The sequence below is a fragment of the Camellia sinensis genome, chromosome 12 (assembly GCF_055761805.1).
Source record: "Camellia sinensis isolate YWXY chromosome 12, ASM5576180v1, whole genome shotgun sequence".
Taxonomy (NCBI): Eukaryota; Viridiplantae; Streptophyta; class Magnoliopsida; order Ericales; family Theaceae; genus Camellia; species Camellia sinensis.
Window position 1 is genome coordinate 18488468 of NC_138972.1, and position 21824 is coordinate 18510291.

The 21824-nt window shown below is 41.1% G+C and overlaps 1 protein-coding gene across 1 annotated transcript; it reads right to left on the reverse strand.

Annotated features, from left to right (window-relative positions):
* Positions 1-2490: 2490 nt before the first annotated feature.
* LOC145803422 (uncharacterized) lies at positions 2491-3096 on the reverse strand. Its single transcript, XM_082896692.1, has one exon. It carries the CDS (start codon positions 3094-3096, stop codon positions 2491-2493), a length of 606 nt encoding a protein of 201 aa, XP_082752818.1.
* Positions 3097-21824: the final 18728 nt, after the last annotated feature.

Genomic DNA, 21824 nt, shown 5'->3' on the forward strand with positions numbered 1-21824 from the left:
AAAACAAACACAAAAACATGGATCTTGGCATAATCCTTTGGATCAAAACATGACTTTTCTTGAAGAGCACATGAATGCTATTTTCTCTTTCTAAAACCGAACTTCAAAGCAATGCATGGCTTACAAATCATATTCAATCATGCAATGCAATAACATGAACATAAAGAACAACATGAGCAGATCAAACCTTAGAACACGAATCTAACGGTTCGATCTCTAGGGATCAAGCTTAGAAATCCACTCTTCCTCAAGAACTCTTCTCCCTCTTCTAGAGCTTCTCTCTCATCCTCCAAACAAAGATATAGAAATGATAGGTTTTCTCTCTCTACTAGCAGACTAAACACTCAGCTCGGACACATGGCAACGGCTGGTTGTTTCTCCTCAAAAGGTGATAGATTGACAAGACAAGACTATGATAAAGTGTATCTAGAAAGCTACCAGGTAAGGCACTCCGGCAAGTGATGACATCGGTTAACAACAAGACTTCGACAACTAAGGTGACAATGACCTCGGCTAGGATGGACAACACTTGACTAAGCTGTGCCACACCTCGGTCTAGGTCATACCACTCCAGGACAAGATCACTCAGGTGCAAAGGTAACATCTCGGCCTAGATAATGCACATCTCGGCCTAGTTGGTGAATACCTCGGCCTAGATAATGACATCTCGGCCAATATGTCAGGTCGAAGGTGGAGGTCAAACAAAGGGGTTCCAAGACAACTCAAGATGACCTTGGCTAGGAATAATCTAGGCTTAACATAACTTAGGCCTAACATAGCAGGGAAAAGACAAGGCATGCAAGCAACACTTAGACTTAACACATAAACACAAAGCAAGACAAGATTCACGAATGAAAACTTAACAAGACAAAGCTATGTAAATGAACATGAACATGACTATAACATGATTATGGGTTGTTACAGCAACTTAACATGGCAAAACATATAAATGCATACAAGAATGATTAGGACATGAATGTGGGTTGTTACAGATGAATTTTCGGCCTTGAAGGTGTGAGCAAATGTGTTTTGGAGTTGTGGTCTTATAGAACCCAGTGTCAAAAGACAAAACTGCCCTGAAATGTTGTCAATTGGCCGACCGACCAGGCTTTGTGGACGACCAGCCACTTAAGTGGCCTATAACTTTGAAAAGTGGACGATAGTCCTTGTGGGTGGCCTACAGGTGTTCATGGTTCTCCTTGTGTGTTTTTATGCTGTTTGGAATCCTTCGCCCTCGAGAAAGTGCAAGAAAAGTTCACTTTTCGACTCAAAATGTCCCCGTGGGAGCTTTGATTCATGTCTACAATGCACGACTCATCGTCAATCTTTAGGAGCGAGGTGTATCCTTTTTAAGTACATTGTGATCCCTCCGAGAGGTTTTTTTTTTTTTTTTGGATGGATAAGTCATAAAATAAAAAACAAAAAACTTACACCACTACAAGGGGCATACCCCAGGCCCTAAGCCAAAGCACTATACAAGAAACAGGACCAAGAAACTAAAATAAGCAAAACAAAGCCGAAGAGGCCTTAACCAAACCAGAATGAACTGTTAACAAAACATATCTAAGCGTTCAAATGATAATAAAGAGAAAAACAAAATTAAACTAGGGAACCCAATCATAGCAAAATTAACCCAAAATGTGTTCATGGACCGCATGCAAATTTTGATGAGGAACATGAACACACCCATACAGCTAGGTAGCAAGCAACCAAGAGTAATCAATCTGTTTTGTGCCCCCTATGCTCTTTCTTCACACAAAAAGGCGCTTCCAGCAGCCATCCATACGAACACAGTCAGTTCCCAACCTTGGAGGAACCAAAGCTGAATCCCAAAACAGACAGCACCGGCAAAGGAAATAGTGTTCTGCCACCCCATGCATCCCAGACAGAGCTTAGACATTATAGTATACCCTGTAATCAACAGATACCGAAACAAGATTAGCAAGTCCACAAGCCAATAATAAACTGACAGGTCACATTGTACACCACACATATGTATGCTCACTGCACTCAACCCACATATATATATGCTCACATCACTCGAGAAATATTGCTTCATATACCTGCAAAAATAACAAATACAGGAGATATATAGAAACATGTTAGTCCCTCTCAATATGGCTAGTGATGTTGGGTTAGGAGTTAGTTTATTCCTCACACTATACTCAACCCTCATAAAATATGGCACACACTCAAGCTTCCCCTTCCTTGTGGTTCGCATACCTATAACAATAACAGACATTAGGAAACCCCACATTATTTGTGCTGACCATCACTCAACCCACAATTTGTGAAACTGACATCCCTCTCAACAGATACAACATTCTTCACCAGGGTGTGAGGTAGTCTCCATGAGCTCAAGTACCATCTATGTGAATTCAAATTAGTAATATACATTACCCTGAATCTAACCATATCCACAATACACTTAATAACCACCTCTTCAGGGACCATATCCTTGCTAAAGACTCTGTTATTTCTAGCAATCCATCACTGGTACATAGTACAAGTAAAGGCAAGCTTGATAATAATAGTCCCTAACGACTTCCCTCTCACAGATTTTGCAATGAGCAGGACCAAATCATTCCAAGGAATTGATGGCCAATCAACATTCAATTTACCTTTTATGCAGGTCCAAATTCGTTCAGAGAAAGGACACTCAAAGAAAAGGTGGTTATGGTCTTCACATGGGTGTTGGCAGAAGACACATTCAGTAGATTGAGTCACACTAAAGAGTTTTAATCTATCTCCAGTGTTCAATCTGCCAAGAATAGCCATCCACACCACAAAACTCACTTTAGGGATGTTATGAGGCCCCCAAATAATTTTAGACCAGTTCACATGATCAAAATGTTGCCTTAAGGAGTGCCATGTGGACTGGATAGTAAGTTTACCCTTAGAAGTAGGACTCCAACTAACATCATCAGACCCACCAGTAGGGAGAAAAGTGGAAGGAGTACTAGAAATGAGATCCTTAAGCTCCCACGAAGAAGGAAAAGGCCACCTCCAAGTAGTACCCTCCACAATCTCACTAACCTTAGCATCTAAACTCAAAGCAGAGTCATAAACAATTCTGACCCCAAATTTATCCCACATAGATCCCAAAGCAGAGAGGTAAATCGAAGGATGCGTTTGAATTGGTCTCGTTAAGGCGTGTATTTCCTTATTCGACGTTGTACTTCAAACATGCTATTGATGTTGCATTGGAAGGGCATTATTGTTATGCACTTTTCACTTGCGTTGCTATGCACTTGTCGCTTGCATTGCTATGCACTTTTCGCTTGCATTGTTATGCACACTTTGCACTTGCATTGTTATGCACACTTTGCACTTGCATTGTTATGCATTGTTCTACTTGCATTGTTATGCACCGTTTCACTTGCATTATTATGCACGTCTCCCATGCATTGTTATGCACCTTTTCATTTGCATCATATGTGCACGTGTTTATCTCGTATTGAAATTGTATCTTTATATAGCGTTGAACATGTGTTTCTATTATATTGTACTTGTCAAAATCTCTCTTTTGTACAAGCACGATATTGTATGTATGGTTCATTTGAAGTTGGTGAAACCAAACGATATTGTATGTACGGTTCATTCAGAGAAGTTTTGGTTCAGTTTGACTGCATATCTATCACACATCTTCGCGTTTGACACACGTTCGGTTACCTTTTCTCCTCTCGCGTTTCACATGCGTTTGGACGTACCCTTTCTCCTCTCGTGTTTGACATGCGTTTGGACGTACCTTTCTCCTTTCGCGCTTGACACGCATTTGGTCACCTTTCTCCTCTCGTGTTTGACACGTGTCTGGATGGCTTTCTCCTCTCGCGTTTGACACGCGTTTGGATGACTGCGCTTTCTTGCGCAGTCCCTCTCCTTTCGCGTTTGATACGCTAGGAGAAGTTATGGACGTACCTTTCTTTACAGCTTTCTTTGCATAATCAGAAGTTATGTTCCGCATTGTGCATATCATTTGCATTCTGCCCCAGCCTGCAGGCACATCTTTTGTTATCTTGTCTGTTTGTCTAAGTCTTCGGCCTTGTCACAAATGGGTCGTCTCTGGGCTTTGACATTCACTCCCATCATCTCATGGCTTCCGAGTTCTGTCAAAGAGGGGCAACTGTAGACACCCCATTTTTGACCGACCTTAAGACTTAGACATCATCGTTTCTGCACTCGGTGATTACGCATGTTTGTGCTCGTTTTGAGTTTCCGGGGCTTTCAACTGAGTGCCCTGTCTCAAGACCTTTTAACTCTCTTCTTCTTGGTTTGTTTTTAGGGCCATGTCTTGGTGCCCTTGTCTGGAAGGAGAGAGAGGCCTATAGGCCACTTTTTGTAATTGTAGGCTACTTTTTCCTCTTGTAGGCCACTTGCGGTGGCCCGTAGGCTAGTTTTCGAGGCTTCTGGCTGAGTGCCTTGTCTTGTGGCCTCTTAACTCTCTTCCTTTTGGTTTGTTTTTCTGCCATACCTTGTTACCGCTTGCCTTGAGGGAGGGGAGACGTTGTCGGCCACTTTTGGTGGTTATAGGCCACTTTCTCTCCCTGTAGGCCACTTGAGGTGGCTGACGGCCATTTTCTTGCTTTGGGAGATATTTTTATTGCCAACTGTGCCAGCTGTTGGGCACAGAAGGCATCCTCCCTGCACATGTATGGAGGGATTGCACGAATCTTCTAGCTTGTTTAACAGGCTTGAGACTTGGATTTCTATAATAGGAAGGCTTTCTTACCCTTTCCAGGGTTCAAAAAATTTTGAAGAGCAAAAAGTTTACTCTCTCTCTATATTTCTCTCTCTGTCTCTGTCTCTCTCTGTCTCTCTATATGTATATATATATTTGTGCCTTAAAGTGTTGTTTCTTCACACTTTTGCACACAAACACCTACTCAAACACCTTCCTCATGTTCCTGAGGTACTTCGAAGCTTTATTTGAGTGGTTTTAAGCTGGTTTTTGCCTCAGAGTTTGCTGTTTTGCTGTGGTTCTTCAAGGGAGAGTAGTTACCCTCTTTAAGCTTTGTTTTGCGTAAGTATTTGGCCATCCTTGCATGCTCTTTTAGGCTTTACTCTCAACTACAAAAACGTTTTAAGTGTTTAAGATGTTTGTTGGAGGCCTTGCTTGAGTTAGGGGTGGTCTACCCCCTTTTGTGCCTTATTTTGCTTTGTTTTGAGCTATCCTGTAAGGCCTTTGAGATCACCTTTTCTTGGTCTTTTCACCACTGAATTCCAAAGGAATTTCAGTGGTGGAAAGTGGGTTTTGAGACCCAAAATGGGTGGGGGTGGTCCCCCCCTTTTGTGCTTTGTTTGCATGTGTTGTTGCCTTAGCACTTTGGCATGTTTTTCTACCTTCTTGGGGCTCTATCTTAGCATGTTTTAGGCTTTATTCTAGCATGATATAACTCTATTTTGGGTTGGTTTGGCTGCCTCTTGCATGCTTCACACACTTGTAGTACAATCTTGCATGCTAGCCTAGCTCACTTGATGTTTTGGCCTATTATTTTAGCTTGTTTTAGCTCTGCTCCAGCAGGTTCTTAGCCTTGTTTTGACTTTCTTAAACTCTGTTTGGAATGATCTTGGCCCTTTGAGGCTTGCCTTGTATGGCCATAGTGTAGTGGCCTTTGCTAGTCTTGTGTCTTGGGACCCCTAACATGCCTTATTTGTGACATTTGTGTGAGATAGCATCAGTTGGTATGTAAATTCAGAGCATAAACTTCTATCATAATCTCATGATTATCGCTCTTTCATTGTGTTTAAGAGTTATGCCTTTATGCCTTGTGTTGGTGGCCTAATACATGAACATGTGTTTCTCTCACTTGATAGCTTAGTCCAAGCATGTTTTTGTGACCCTTTAGACCTTCCCTAACTCTATTTTGGGTTGGTTTGATCATTGGTTTCATGCTTCACACACCTGTAGTGCAATCCCCCTTGTTGGCCTAACATGCATCATGCTTTATGCCTCTCATTCTAGCTCATGTTATCTCAGCATGTTTTTGCCACTGATTTTCCATGTCATAACTCTATTTTGGGTTGGTTTCATTGCCTCTTGCATGCTTCTTGCACTTGTAGTGCAATTTTGTTCACTAGCCTAGTGTATTTGGTGATCTAGCATGTGTATGCTCTGCCCCAGCACATTTTTGGCTATGTTTTAGCATGCTTTAGGTCTGATTTGAGTGGTTTTGGTCATGCATGCTTGGCTTTGCATAACTATACTTCATTTGGCTTTGCTACTCTTGCACTTTGAGACCTCTAGCATGTCATATTTGAGCTTTTTCCATGGCATGGCATCATTTGGCATGTTATTTTAGACCATATACCTCTGCCATACTCTTGCATTTATCGCACTTTCATTGTGTTTCAGGGTTGAGCCTTATGCTTCACTTGTAAGCCAATACGTATGCATGCTTGCCTAAGCTTTTGAGCTTCCAACTCAGCATGTTTTGGTCTTTGTTTTGGACTAATTGAATTTTGTCCAGAGCTGGTTTAGTCATTTGTGCCATGTATTGCATGCCTCTTGAGTAGTGCTCTTTACTAGTTTTATGCTTTAGGCCTTATAGCGTGCCTTATTTGTGATGGCCATGCGATATGGAATCATTTAACATGTCATTTCAGAGCATGTAGCCTTGCCATACTCTCTTATTCATCGTTCTTTCATTGTGTTTGAGAGTTGTGTTTAATGCCTAGCTTGCAAGCCAATGCATGAGTATGTTGTTGTAACTCTTGGTGCTTCATTTCCAGCATGACTTTGCCACTGCTTTGGCATGACATAGGTCTGTCCATATGTGGTTTGACTATTTGGGTTTGATAGTGCGTGCCTCATGTGTAATGTTCTTCACTTGATTTAGTGCTTTGAGTCCCTTAACATGTTTTGCATGTATTGCTTATATGATAGACCCTCGTGCATGCCACTCTAGCATTGATAGATAAGCATGTTGTTTGCATGTGTGATGCATTGCATGTGTTTGGATCAGACGTTAATCCAAACACGAGAAACGAGGGATGTTTCATACTTGAAGTGATGAAACATGCCTCATTTCTTAGTCGCCGCCCCCCTTGATTGTGCATGATAGGGTGGAGGCCTCTCGAGTCTTGTGTGTTACTTGTGCATTTATTAACTTCTACAAACTCGGCTTCTCGGCCATCATGCATTGCGATGCTCGGTTGGTGGCCTGAGAGTCGAGTACCACACTCCTTTGATCTTGAGAAATGATAAGGAGGGCGGTTGTACACACATGCCTTGCAAATGCCTTGCTTTGCCCTTGTTGAACTCTGTTTGCAGCAAAATGGAAGTGCGCAGAAGCAACTGGCCGACCGGCCAGAGGAAGTGGCCGACCGGCCACTTTAAGTGGCCTAGAGCCTCCTTAAATGGCCGACAGGTGGCCTACAGCCTCTCCTAGTGGCCGGCAGTCCACCAGCTCGAAGATGGTTCAAAGTTGTTCTGGTTCTGGAGCAAAAGCAGTCTGGGAATTGGTTTGGTGTTTAGAATCAAAGCGAACGCAAACAGAGCCAACCGGTGGCAAGGCGACGGGATTTCGAGAAGAAGCAATCGAGCATGCATGCATTCCTCGGCTTGAGGCTCCTTTTAATTGCTTTGATTAACTCGTTAATTCATCAGTTTTGCACTTAATTAGTTAATGGACTTAGCTAATAGATTTGTGTTGTAATAACTAATTAGTTAACTAGAATAGTTAATTAGTTTTGTTTCGTAATAAGTAGCTTAGCTTAGCATAACTTAGCCTATTTATTCGGACCCTCCGTCGAGAGGGTACAATGTTGTAATAAGCATGCGTGTGTGTGTGCATGTCTTCCAACCCCACGTCTTTCTCCCTTTTATTTACCCGCTTTCAGTGGTTAGTTTTAGGACATGTTTCAATTAGCATACTTATGCTTTGCATGCGTGCATCATTCATTCGTATTGCATGCACCGGGCTCGGCGCATCATTCAAACTGCATTAAATTTCAATACCTACTTGAATACGTGTTTCAAAGCATGTTATCGAGTGTTGCACTGATATGCCATCTTAGAATAGCCGAGCCTATCTGTAGACGCGCCCGTGGGCCTCACTACAGTTCGGACTCAATTTCTGTCACGGTCCTTAATCTGAACCAAAGAGTCCAAATCCGGCAAATCGTTTTGAGAAACAGATTTTTGAAAAGAAGTGCCAAACATGGACTGCTTTGCCAGATATAGAGTCGCCACCTAAATATTTTTTATGGGGGAATTTAGGAAACCCTAACTCGGTGCCAAAGGCCACGTGTCCATCATCACAAAAGTTGCCTCAGCTCGGGAACTTGGGTACGATTGGGGAAGGTCAGCTATGAGCACCCCCTCTCGCCCGATCCGAAGATCGGCCTCTACTAACCGTGATATCCGTTTTTTGAAAACGTTATATGTTCTTATTCCGGTTATTAGCCTAGAATTACTATGTTATGCGCACAGCAAACAAGTATAGACCAAATCGCCTAAATTGGAACAAAACATTTTATGCTTGTTTTGAAAATGGTTTGCTACTCGCAAGTAGGCTGAAATGCAGGTTTTGCCACCCTCAAGTGGGCTTTAGAAAAGATGATTTTGCCACTATCGAGTGGGCTCAAAACTCACAGTTTTAATGCGTTATCCCAATTTATGTAATTCAACCTCCATCCACAGGCATTCAAGCAGTTATATCACATAAGCAGCTAGCCTCATGGTAATCATGCTGTTATGGCAACACTCACACGCATGCGGTATGCTAAAGCATAAATGCTTATCGAGTACTCCAAGCCAAAACAAAAACTAGTTAGTAATCATATGCATGATCCTAGTTCATGTTAAGATGGCTAATGCAACACATGTAAAGTGCAACTAAGATAGGCTCGGCTAATCTACATTGACATGTGAAATGCTACAACTAACACGTATTCAATTTGGAATTGAAATACAAATGCAGTTAGAATGATGCGCCGAGCCCGGTGCATGCATGACAAATGCATGAATGCACGCATGCATAGCATAAGGTATGCTAATTTAAATATGCCCTAGTCTACCATCATAAGCGGGTAAATAAAAGGGAAGAAAGACGTGGGGTTGGAAGACATACACACACTCACGCACACTTATTACACAATTGCCCTCGCTCGAAGGGTCCGAATAAATATTACAGTCCGAATGAATAATGCTAAATTAATTATTACAGAAGTTCCAATTAATTAACAATTTCAACAAAGAATTAAAGTGGCCACCGCCCCTGCCATGAAATGCGTGGATGATACATGCTTGACTCGCCTTGCTCGGAAACCCGTGCCATGCCACTGTTGGCTCTGTTTACACTGCTCTGCTCCTCTGAAAATTGCGTAACTCCCAAGGTGCACTCTCTAGACTCTGGGGAGCATCACCGACCAAGTGGGATCACCACTGGCCATGTTCGGATGGTTATCGGCCATTTATAAATCCATCGGCAAACAATGAATGGCCGGTCGGCAATATAGGTGGCCGGCCAGCCAAATCTTCCTGCAGAACCTGTTTTTGACAGCAGCAGAGGGCAGACAGTGCATGGCAAGGAAATTCAAAGCAATGTATGCATGGCCATTCTCCCTATCATGCAATGGACTCAAGGGAGCATGGCCCTCGACCCTCGGGCCATCAATCACGTACTTCAATGCATGATGGCCCAAAAGCCAAGTGTGCAACTTTGATATCAAATGAAATGCAAGCACAAAACACATCAAAGGGCCCCAACCCCTATCATGGTAGATCAAGAGGCAAGGGAATGCACAATGATGCACATGCGACCTAAGCATGCAAACAAACATACGAACATGCAATGCGACTACATGGCACACACAATGCTAACAACATAACATGCACAACGCATTGAAACATGACATGCACAATGCAGGATGGACTTATACCAATGCGAGTGGGCCTCAGCCACACTCACATCAGTGGCCAATAAGATGGAAATGAGGCAACCGAAATGCACACAAATATGTCCAATGCATGGACCGATCCTAAGATACAACATGCAACTCTAACTAAGCATGGAAAATGATGAAACATGGCATATGAACATGCAAATTCCAGCACTGAAGTATGATGCTAAACAGCTCCAAAACATGGAAAAATGGCACCCGATGAAATCTGCAACTCAAAACTAGGCACACGGAATGACTTATAGCTATATAAAGCATGCATTATTTAATCATGAAGCATGAAGACAGAGCCAAGACAGTCCCAAAATATGAACATTTCTAGTTCAAAGCATGGCCAAAAAGTGCTAGCAAGATGGACTAAAGCAGCATGCAACTTTGACTAGCAAGCATAGTTTACATGGCAAGTGTGTGAACCATATGGAATCTCACCAAACCAGAAAAAATTAGTGAACAAAAAATTTGAAAATAGGCCCAAATAACCACTGAAATGAAGCCCACATATGCAAAAATGATGAGCTCCTTTAGAGGGCTATGCAAGGGATTCTAAAGCACGTACAAGACGGACACTTAGCATAGCCAAATCAACTCTGAAAATCAAATATGATGGTCCCAAAACTCACCAAATTGACCCTAGAAAGTGACTCCAAAGCATGCAAGATAGGGTCTCTTTGGAAGGCCAAGATGACCACCAAACAAGTCAAGGTGAGAGGGGGTCACCCCCCCTCTGATTTGGAGGCTCAAATTGGTGTTCTAGCCACTGAAAATCCGCTGGATTTTAGTGGCTAGAAGGCCAAACAAGCCATGCAACAAGAGCGTAGGTGTAAGGCTCAAAATAAGGAACAATCGAGCATACAAGGAAACATATGACCTCAAACAAGAAAATGCCCTTAATAAAACATGAAGATGATGTCAAAATGAGACTTTTTTCAGTTTATGACAAATCTCAAAAATGAACACAAATAGGGATAATCTATCATGCAAAAATGGCCCTAAAAGAGAGAATAGAGACGAGGGACAGTAGCTGGCCTCAAAAAGTGAAGAGCCCTTCAACAAAGTTGAAGAGGGGCTCAAAATGAAGCACTTTACAGTTTATGACCAAGTCCAAAACATCTCACAAATAAGACTAAAATACCATGCAAAAATAGGCCTAAAAGAGGGATTAAGCACAAAGGGTGAGGAGAAGACCTCAAACAAAAAAAGTCCTTGATCAAACATGAAGAGGAGCTCAAAATATGACTCTTTATAGTTCGGGTCGGAGCCCAAAAATGTAAGCAACAAAGGCTAAGATTGCATGCAAAATAGAGCAAAAAGAGAGAGAAATGAGGCTCACACTTGTAGTCCAAACTTCCAGTAGCTTTTGGTCCGAGAAATGGTGTTCCTAAGCTCTGAAAAATAGCCTCAAGTTGCTGGAATGGAGTATGGAGGTCGTAGGCTTGGAGGTGTAGTGTAAAGGGTGCAAGAACCTTAAGGTTTGAAGGGTTTGGAAGAGAGAGATAGGGAGAGAGTTGAGAATTTTAGAGAGAGAGGAAAATGTTTTTCTTCTTTCAAGTTGTCTCTCTTTTCTTCTCTCCTTGTGTCCCCCCTTTTTTTGTGAGAGAGCTTGATTGATATAGAAATATATCAATCTACAGCTCCTCAGAGCTCCCACGTCCAGGCATGGGCTGGGGTATGGCCTGGAATGACAGCTGCCAGCTGTCTACAGAAATATCTGTTGAAAACCACATTTGGTCGGCCGTCCATCAAAGTGGTCGACCGGCAATCAAATTGGCCGGTCGGCCATCACATTTGGCCGATTGAAAATCAAGGTGGCCGGCGGGCAGGAGACTTGGTCGACAGGCTCCCCCCTGTCCTCAAGAACACATCCATAAACTCTTAGTGCAAAACCAGACACAAAGCAGTCGAGTCGAGAGATTCTGAGGCAAGGCGTGCAGCCGAGGCCTCCGGGAACTCAAGACGAACACAAACATGGATGATCACCGAGTGTTCAAGCGGTGACGTCCAAGTCTTGAGGACGGTCAAAAATGGGGTGTCTACACTATCTAGCTGCATTTTGCATGTGTTGCATTAGGCATTTTTAACATAGTTAGGATCATGCATCGATTACTAACTAGCTTCTGTTTTGGCTCGGTGTACTCGGTGAGTGTTTATGCTTTAGCATCCTTGCATGTGTGTAAGTGATTGCCATGATAGCATGCTTACCATGAGGCTATTTACTTAACTGCTATAACTGCATGAATGCTTGTGGATGGAGGCTTCATTGCTTGAATTGGAACAATTCATCAAAATATGAGTTTTAAGCCCACTTGAAGTGGCAAATCATCCTGTTTTAAGCCCACCTTGTTTGGTGGCAAATCCGCGTTTTAGCCTACTTGTGAGTAGTAGTTCCAAACCATTTTCGAAAAACAAACATGAGATGTTTTGTTCCAAATCGAGTGATTTAGTCTATACTTGTATGTTGTGCGCATCACATAGTAATTCTAGATTAATAAACCGGAATAAGAACACATGTGTTTTCAAAAACAACATATCATGTTAGTACAGGCCGATCTTTGATTGGGCGAGCGGGGGTGCTCATCAAGACCTTCCTCTTTCGTACCCAAGTTCCCGAGCCGAGGCAACTTTGGTGCTGACGAACACGTGGCCTTAGGCACAAGTCAGGGTTTCCTAAATTTCCCAAAACAAAACATTTAGGTGGCAACTCTGAAATCTGGCACAGTAGTCCATGTTTGGTGCTTTTTGATTAAAATCGATTTTCCAAAATGATTTGCCAGATTTGGACTCTTTGGTGATTTATCAATCTTACATTGCACTTCATAAGATCAGATTCAAAACCGTGACAGGAGTCCGAACTGTAGTTGCTAGAACCCAATTCGCACCCCTTCCGAAAGGGGGACGGGCGGATCGAGTTTGGGAGGTCTACACCTTCGTTTCCCCATCACGGCATAAACATTGGTCCTTCCAAACTTGGATATCACTCTTGTTGTAATGCTTACCTTGGCCCCTATCTTGTGCCCTTCCATTGCCCCTCTTCGGGTTGTACTCTACCCTTTGATTTTGACCATTTAAGGCATTATTCGCCTGCGAATCTCCTTGCTAATTTTTTCCACCATTCTGGCCAGCTCCTACTCCAAGATTGTTGTTCTATTCATTCTTACTAAATAGATCATCCCCGACCTGCGTATTCTGCCCATTGTGTGCAATGTTGGCCATCTATTCCAACTATGTTCCCACAAACGGCGCCAAATTGTGGGTGTTGAAATCTGACCTCATAACCAATCAAATCTCGGTGCTGAGATTCAGGGAACAAAGTCGAAGAGCACGTAGTAGGATTGAGAAGCCCAACACTGCACATAAGAAGACAACAAACATTGGTAGCTCGCTTACCCGGGGGCACTCTGACGATCAAGTCAGTCAACTTATCTCTCAAAGATAACAACTCAATCACATAGTTCACAAAGTAAATAGTACCATAAACCCACAGGTGTGCCTTCTTTTTATAATGAACAGTGCCCACTTTTCCCTAGAAGTCTCACTTCTTAGGCCGTTATCCATCACAAGGATATCACTTATCCAAGAGTCCATCCATACCTAAACAGGCAGTTTGATATCAACTAGGACTCTTTCGCTTATCCACAAATCTTGGACTTCGATATGATCGCATCATATCTTGGCAATCCAAGATTGCCCCACGTGGAACCTTAGCTAACCACCTAGGCCATGTGGACCACCCAAAAATATATCCCCACATAATCCTTGACAAAATTAAATGGAGGAAAATTATCCAGGTAACTTACCATATTTAATTAGGATACAACTTTTAGTATGGTTTAACTTAGTGATTAGAAGTGAATGTCATGGACTTGCCTTCTTTTTCAGAAAGTTTCAACTGTTAGGCATGTTTAGTATGGTTTTCATTTGTGATTTTGGTATTTTCATAAACAAAAATAATGAATGTTTGAAAACACCCATGATTTTCATTTTATGCCAAAAATAAAAAAATTAAAAAAATTGAAAATAACTTAATGATGTTTCCTCAAAATGGGTTGCTTTAAGAAAATAAAAAATAAATTTTGAAAATGTTTTTTAGGAACAATTCAGCAAATAAAATTTTTGGAACTGTTACTAGTAACTACATATTTTCTTTAGACCTCAACATATAAAAATTGCTCCATACCACCACAATCTTCAATTTTCTTTAAACTCTTTTGACCTCCACTCTTGCAATTCTCTTCCTTTGGCAACTCCCCACCCCCACTTCTGGTCACACCTTTCCCTGCCCCTTTCCTTGCCGGTGACCTTTCTCCTTAAGCCCCACCCACTACATGCCCCTTGCTTACCAGCAACCTCCTTCTTTAACCCCACATCATCCATGATAGCCCTAGTCCATCCTTACCCTTCAACTTCTTTTTCGAATGAAATCCTAACACGTCCCTCACACTTACACACACGCACACAAAGTCAACAAAAAGTGAGAGAAATAGATAGTGAGCTCCTTCTTCATCATTTTGGCCTTGAGCGCAAATGAGTGCGTGTGCTGAATGGACTAGGAAGAGAAAGAATTAAATTAGCAAAAAAAATTGTAAGTATTGAATGCTAAATAAAGTAGTAGAGGCGATCGTACCATAATAGAGTGGTGTATCATAAGGGTGAAGTGCTCATACTCAATGCACTCACTGATGGCATCCATGTCAGGTTGGAGTAGTAAACCTGTGGTGAGAGCAGGAGCGACCTCAGGGTCCTTGGAGGTGCTGTCCTCGGCATTCAATAGTCAAACACCTACTTGGATCTTGAGAAACCAGGTACCATCGGTGGTAACGTTCATTGTTCTGCCAGGTCCAACCAATTTTGGGCATTTGTTGCTTGGCGTCTTAGTTGATTCTGTGGTTGGTCTCTTCTCAGTAACAACTATCTTGGTGATATGGATGTTGTCTTCTGGATATTTCTGATCAGAGGATGGAGTGGCTGCCTGTTTGGCTTTGGTTTTGGCCTTCTTGACCCTCTTTTATTTCTTTTCTAAGAGAGGAGATGGGGTGGATTGAACAGTGACAATGTTAGGGATGCCACCCAAAATATCCTCTACAACTGTTGCCCAGCATGTCATTTCTTTCGAAATTGTTGCGAGTGTGACACCAAGTTTAATCTTTAGAAGAGCAATGAGAGGGTTTGCTGGATTGTAGACTGGAAAGTCAAAACCTTGGTGCTTTTTGTTGCTAGTTCTTCTTGGCAAGGCATTGGTAGGTCGGCATTGGTGCTGGCATCGGAATGGCAGGACATGAAGTGATGGTGCCAATGTGAATGGTTAGTTGATTGGATCTGACATTGAGACTTGGTCTAGACGAACGTAAGAGGTAGGTGTTGTTGCTAACGGCACAGTCCAACTTCATAATGAGATGTCGAAAAGAGGGGACTTGTGCGTTGCTATGTAGTTGAGCAAGAGGGAAGCATTTCGTTCATTAAGAGGAAGCTCTGAGAGCTTGTTGACGTTGACACTCTTGACGTAGGCTTTGCAGATTGCTTTGCTGGGTTTAGGAAGTACTGCATTATGAGAAGCAAAGGATTAGGAAAAATGTTTGAGGGTAAGATGCTAGTTTAAAGTAAGTTAGAACTAAAACTCTAAGGTTTGGGCTCTTACCCTCTTCTTTTCCTAGGGGACTTTTGGGCAAAGGGTGGAGGCGGCTGTGTCACAACCACAACTTGCCCCTAAAGGTCAGAGTGGTGACTGGAAAATAATCATAGATTACTTACGGCCTTAAAACCAAATCAGAAAATATTTATTTAATATTGGGACCTAAAGCGACAGTGAAACATAAATATTTTTGTCCATTGAGCAGTACATAAATGATATAACAAACTTATATATATAAATATTACATATACATAACAAATATATTACATCAAACACATTCACTTTTATAAAAGGGACACAAGTCTTGACTTCTCAAAACTTGCCAAAGCAGGCAAAACAAAAGCCTCAGCTCAAAGTGATAACTCCAAAAGCTTTACAAAGGTTGACATAGGCAAAACTCTAAGCTTGATTCTTTTGCTGAAAATCTACATACATATAGAGGAAGGGGTGAGCTAAATCCTAATGAGTAATATCAAAATAAAAAGGTTAATGAATGAAGTCCATTATATTTGCAAAACATATCATTTACCAAATTCACAAATCAAAGCATTTTTTGAAACAAAACACCTATTATATTCTCAAAATGATTCCATTCTCAAAGCATGATAGTAACATCCAATAGAGCAAAGCAAATGCGCCAATCAGGCCAAAATCAGAGGAACCATCTAGGTCTAAGTGAAGGCACCATGCAGGTCCAACGAAGAGACCATATAGGTCTAAAGAAGGGACCACTCGAGTCTAACATTAGAGATCTCTGTAAATCCAATAATCAAAGGGTCATGGTAGTGTTTTCCCCATGCGAGGACCTCACTAAAGGATGGCATGAGTACATTTCAAATAGGACATTCATTCATTCATATAAAAATAACATTTCAAAATATCACTCATGTGCTCGAGCGGTCTTCGGGAACTCTCAGTACTTTTGTAGGCCTGCAAAAGTACCGGGAGGATGTTTTTCTCACTTGAGTTGTCCGTCTTGCGCTTGAGCGGTCTTACCTCGAGCGGTCCTTCCTATGCTCGAGCGGTTAGCCTTTGTTTGTAAAACTTCTAAGAGTATGTCATTGAGCGCTTAAGCGGAACTTTGTTCACTCGGGTGGTCTCACTTATTGTGTCTGGTCGCTCGAGCAGTCTGCACATATACCAGTTTGTAACAGCCACATTTTGAGTCATTTTCTCTTTTCTCTCTCTCTCTCTAAACACTCTAAAATCTCATATTTTCTTCCTATCTCTCTAGAAACCATTTTTAAAACTCAAATACACTATCATCTATTGATATCTTAACCATTGTTCTTTAGGAAAAAAAGTAGAGCACACGAGAGCTTCCATTTGATCGGAACAAAAATCTTTTTCGGTTTCATTGAGCCCTTGTTCTTCTTGGTCCTTGCCTTTGAGGTAGGGATTTCTCCACAGTTTTGTATGGTTTTTAACTTAGTCATTTGATTTTCTAAACAATGTTGCGATTTGGGGATTTTGGTTTAAAAATTCAAAAAAGGGGTTTTCAAAGGGGTTCTTGAATATGAACGTGAATTTGTACATATGGTTGAGTTGTGATAAAATGGTGGATTTTTATCCTTAGAATTGTTTTATTTAGTTATTTATTTTTATTTTTTTTCAAGAAATGGGATTTTGCCCTAAAATGTGGATATTTGATTTTGTAAAAAGGCAATGGAAATGAGGTTGAGATTTGAGGAATTTGAATGATGATGATGATGATGATGGTGGAGTATGATATGCATTATCACTCCTCTCTTCAAATTTTTGAAAGTTTATCTTTATTGGAAATTATTTATCAATTTAGACTTATCTATTTTGGGCTATCAGTGGAGGTTAGCTATGATTGTTATAGAAATTATATGAGAATTAGGAGAATTGAAACTCTTTTCTCACTCATTTGCATTGAGCATTGTTGCATATTTAACACATAGGAAATGTATATTGTTTTGAGAAAAATGAGTGATTACCTTGGTGAATCTGTGCAAGGGGTGTGGTTGTAGTATTATTGTTGGCCTGTGTGCCCTTGGTGAAAGTTCAAAAACCTGAAAAATTAGGTGCCAAGCCTTCCAGTTAGTACCAGTAAAAATAGTAATTGATAGTGCTTGTATAGCCTACTTGCAGACAGGTACCTAGCGATTCCCAGTGTTGTGTCCACTACCCTATTTTCTGTTGGAAATGAAATGATTTCATGAATTTTGATATAATCTGGCATGGCATGGTTTTTGGAAAGAGATATGAAATGTTTTGGCACAAGTATTGCATATGCATTCACCTTATGTGGACTCGACTTTCTTCGTGCCCCCTTTTGAAGAGCTCGAATTGGTCTCCTACAGTTCGGACTCCCGTCACGGTTCTGAATCTAATTTCACAAAGTGCAATGTGAAACTAATAAACACCAAAGAGTCCAATCCGGCAAATCATTTTGGAAAATCGACTTTAAATCAAATAATGCCAAAATTGGACTATTTTTCCAGATTACAGAGTTGCCTCCTAAATATTTTATTTTTGGAAAATTTAGGAAACCCTGACTCGTGCCAAAGGCCATGTGTCCGTCATCACCAAAGTTGCCTCGGCTCGGGAACTTGGGTACAAGAGGGGAAGGCCCTGAAATGAGCACCCCCGCTCACCCGATCAAAAGATCAGCCTCTACTAAACATGATATGTTGTTTTATAAACACATGTGTTCTTGTTTCGATTATTAGCTAACTTTACTATGTGACGCACACAAGCAAGTATAAACTAAGTCGCAAGAATTGGAACGAATTCAACTCATGTTTGTTTTTCGAAAATGGTTTGAAAATGTCACCCTCAAGTGGGCTTAAAACATGATTTGCCACTTCGCAAAGTGGGCTTAAAACTCATATTCAATGAATGGTTCTAATTCAAGCAACAAAGCCTTCATCCACAGGCATTCATGCAATTAAGCAACTAAGCAAATAGCCTCATGGCAAGCATGCTAAACATGATAACACTCACACTCATGCAAGTATGCTAAAGCATGAAGACTTACAGTGTACTCCAAGCCAAAACAAAAGCTAGTTAGAAAGAATACATGATCCTAACTATACAAGATGCCTAATGCAACACATGCAATAATGCAGCTAATAGGCTCGGCTATCTAAAATGGCATATGAATGCAATACTTTGATAACAAGCTTTGAAACATGTATTCAAATAAGTATTGAAATACAATGCAGTTTGAATGATGCACCGAGCCTCAGTGCATGCAAGACAAATGAATGATGCACACATGCAAGCATAAGGTATGCTAATTGAAAATGTGCCCTATTCTAACCATCGAAAGCGGTTAAATAAAAGGGAGAAAGACATGGGGTTGGAAGACATGCACATACACACGCACACTTATTACAACATTATGCCCTCACGAAGGAGGGTTCGAATGAATAAGCTAAGCTAAACTAATCTAATTAGACTAATTATTACATAACAAAATAAAGAAATAGCTAAGCTGAGCTACTAAATTATTACAACACTTAATTAATTAACAAACTAATTAATTAAATTACAAAACCATACTAACTAACAAGTAAACCATTAAATAATACTGCCTCAGCTCTGCTTTAAGAGGTTGAACATGCATGCATTCGGTTTTTGCCCCAAAAAGCCCACCGGTTTGCTCTTGAGAGACTCTGTTTGCAGGGTTACACCAAGGACTCTCTGCTCCACCTTACCAAAACAATACTGAGGAATGCACCAGTGGCCTGCCGGCCATGAGTGCTTGCTACCAGCCATCTGCCAGCCAAAGAGAGGCACTGCCGGCCAAGGATGAAGCCTTGCCGGCCACTGGTGTGCTAAATCACCAAACTGCAACAGAGTACAAACAGAGGAAAATAGAGGGTTTTCCAAGAACATATATGTACTGTGCCCCTCCTTATCATCTTAAAACATCAAAGGAGAGGCACTCTTGGATCCAAAACCACCAATCAAGCATATTCAATGCATGATGGCCAAAGATCCAAGTTGTGTACTTTCAATAAATGCATAAAATCAAGACTCAAAGGACCACCACCCTATCATGCATGATCAGGGGTGATGGAGACCAAAGGAGATTGGCTCATTTCATCACTTTGAGTATGAAATGGACCAATCTACCATGTGTTCAATATAACTCCCGATTGAACACATGCAATGCACACATATCATGCTTATCTTGGTTATGTTTTACTTGGTTCATTTTATTTACTCATTTTAGCATTACCAAGCTATTCTTTAATTGGTTAAGTCCAAGATGAGTGTCCTCTAATGAGAGAGGGGGGTCAACCAAAGGATGGTTTAAGACATGAGAGAGATCATGCCTTTGGGTAGGAGGAACCTCAAAAGAGAGTTAAAGCCATTGAGCACAAGCTTTATCTCAAGCTTAAACACAATCATAATGTTAACCAACCTTTAAAACAAATCAAAAGTGAAGAAATGAGGGAGGTTGCAGACTTTTTAGTGCTGAAATGGCATGCAAAATAATACTGCAACATACAAGCAACACATGCACAACATGTTAAAAGCCAAGAACACTTAACTAGTGAAGAGCACTACACTTGAGGCATGCAATATCAAGCTTCAATGACCAAACCAGCTCTGGACAGAGCTAAAACATGCCAAAATAGTGGCTAAATCATGCTGGAATTGAAGCATAGAAGGCAAGAAAAACATGCTTACATGTTGGCTCACAAACAAGGCTCAAAGCACAACTCTCAAAAGCAATGAAAGAGTGATATAAGTGAGAGTGTCATAGAGGTATATGCACTGGAATGACATGTAAAACAATGTTACAACATGCAACCATCCCATGCAAGACATGTGGGAGGCCTAAAAACACTAAGCTAGTGAAGGCATTTGCACTATAGCTATACAATACATGGCTCATATGACGAATACCACTCAAAATAGAGTTAAAGCATGTCAAAACATTAGCAAAAATGTGCTGGAGTCAAGCTAGCACAAGCTAGAAAGATAGGCTAACTCATTAGGCATGCTAGGCTAGTAAGCATAATTACACTACAAGTGCAAGAAGCAAGCAACAAGTGCACCAACCAACCCAAAACAGAGTTGAAACATGTCAAATAGAGCCTAAAACATGCTTGAATAAAGCTAAAAGAGGCTAGAATGAAAGTCTAACACATAGCACAAACTAGACTATTAAGCACCATTGCACTACACGTATACAAAGCAAGCCTCAAGTGGCCAAACCAGCTCAAAATAGAGCTAAACAAGGTCAAAAAAGTAGCAAAAACATGCTGAGATCAAGTCATAAAATGGTAGAAAAATAGGCTCACATGTTAGGCTATCTACTCATGCAAACAAGACACAAGGAGGGGAGGGCAACCTCTCCTATTTTGGACCTCAAAACATAGTTTTTGTCACTGAAAAACCTCTAAGTTTCAGTGGTAAAAAGGCCCAAAAAGTTGGTTTGAAAGTGATGAAAAGATGGCACAAAAGCTTAACAAACAAAGAGACAAGAAGGATGAACCACCCCCAAACTCAAATAGAACCTCAAACCACCATTTTTAAACCACAAAAATAGATATTTTTTCAGTTCAAAACCAACCCAAAAACAGCACAAAAAGATGGCAAAGCAAGTGTAAAAAACAAGCTTAAAGGGGGAGAGTTATACCTCTTGAAGCACAACACAATTTTAGGCAACAAAACCAAGTCAAAACCACCTTAAGGAGCTCCAAGAAGGCCGTCTAGAAACTCAACTCAAAGATGAACCACTTTGGTCAAGGATGTATAGGCAAAGGAGAAGTATATCTACACTTGTATGCACTTATGTACAAGGGTTTAAGAGAGAGAGAATTGTAGAGAGAGAGGCTCCCAAAATTTTCTTCCTCAAATGTTTCTAACCTTGAAAAAAATAGAGAAGGCTCTCTATATATAGAATAATGAGGCACCAGGTCGAAAATATCCCAAAAGGGACAGCTGTAATAGCTGGAGAATAAATATCTGCCAAAAATTACCTTTTTCCAATGATGGCCGACATGCCATCATTGATGGCCAGCACATATTCACTGTTGGCCAGCATGGATCACTATTGGACGGCAGAGGGTCGACATAGGCTATTCATGACCGGCACATAGCCAGAAAAGCCCATTTATGGCCAGTATCCTCCACCTCTGGTTGGCCAGAAAAATCTACTTTTTGGGCCCGACTTTAACCGAACATAACTTCTTCATCTGGACTCCGTTACAGGTCATTCTTGAGCCTAAATTTAAGCCCTAGAAGTCTTATTTCCAATGGTGCAAGCCTCACATCAAATTCCAAGTATGAAAAAAGTTATACCACTTTT

What these genes read in the sequence shown, in the direction of transcription:
- LOC145803422 (XM_082896692.1), bottom strand. Translation starts at nt 3,096, where the DNA reads ATGTGGGATAAATTTGGGGTCAGAATTGTTTATGACTCTGCTTTGAGT.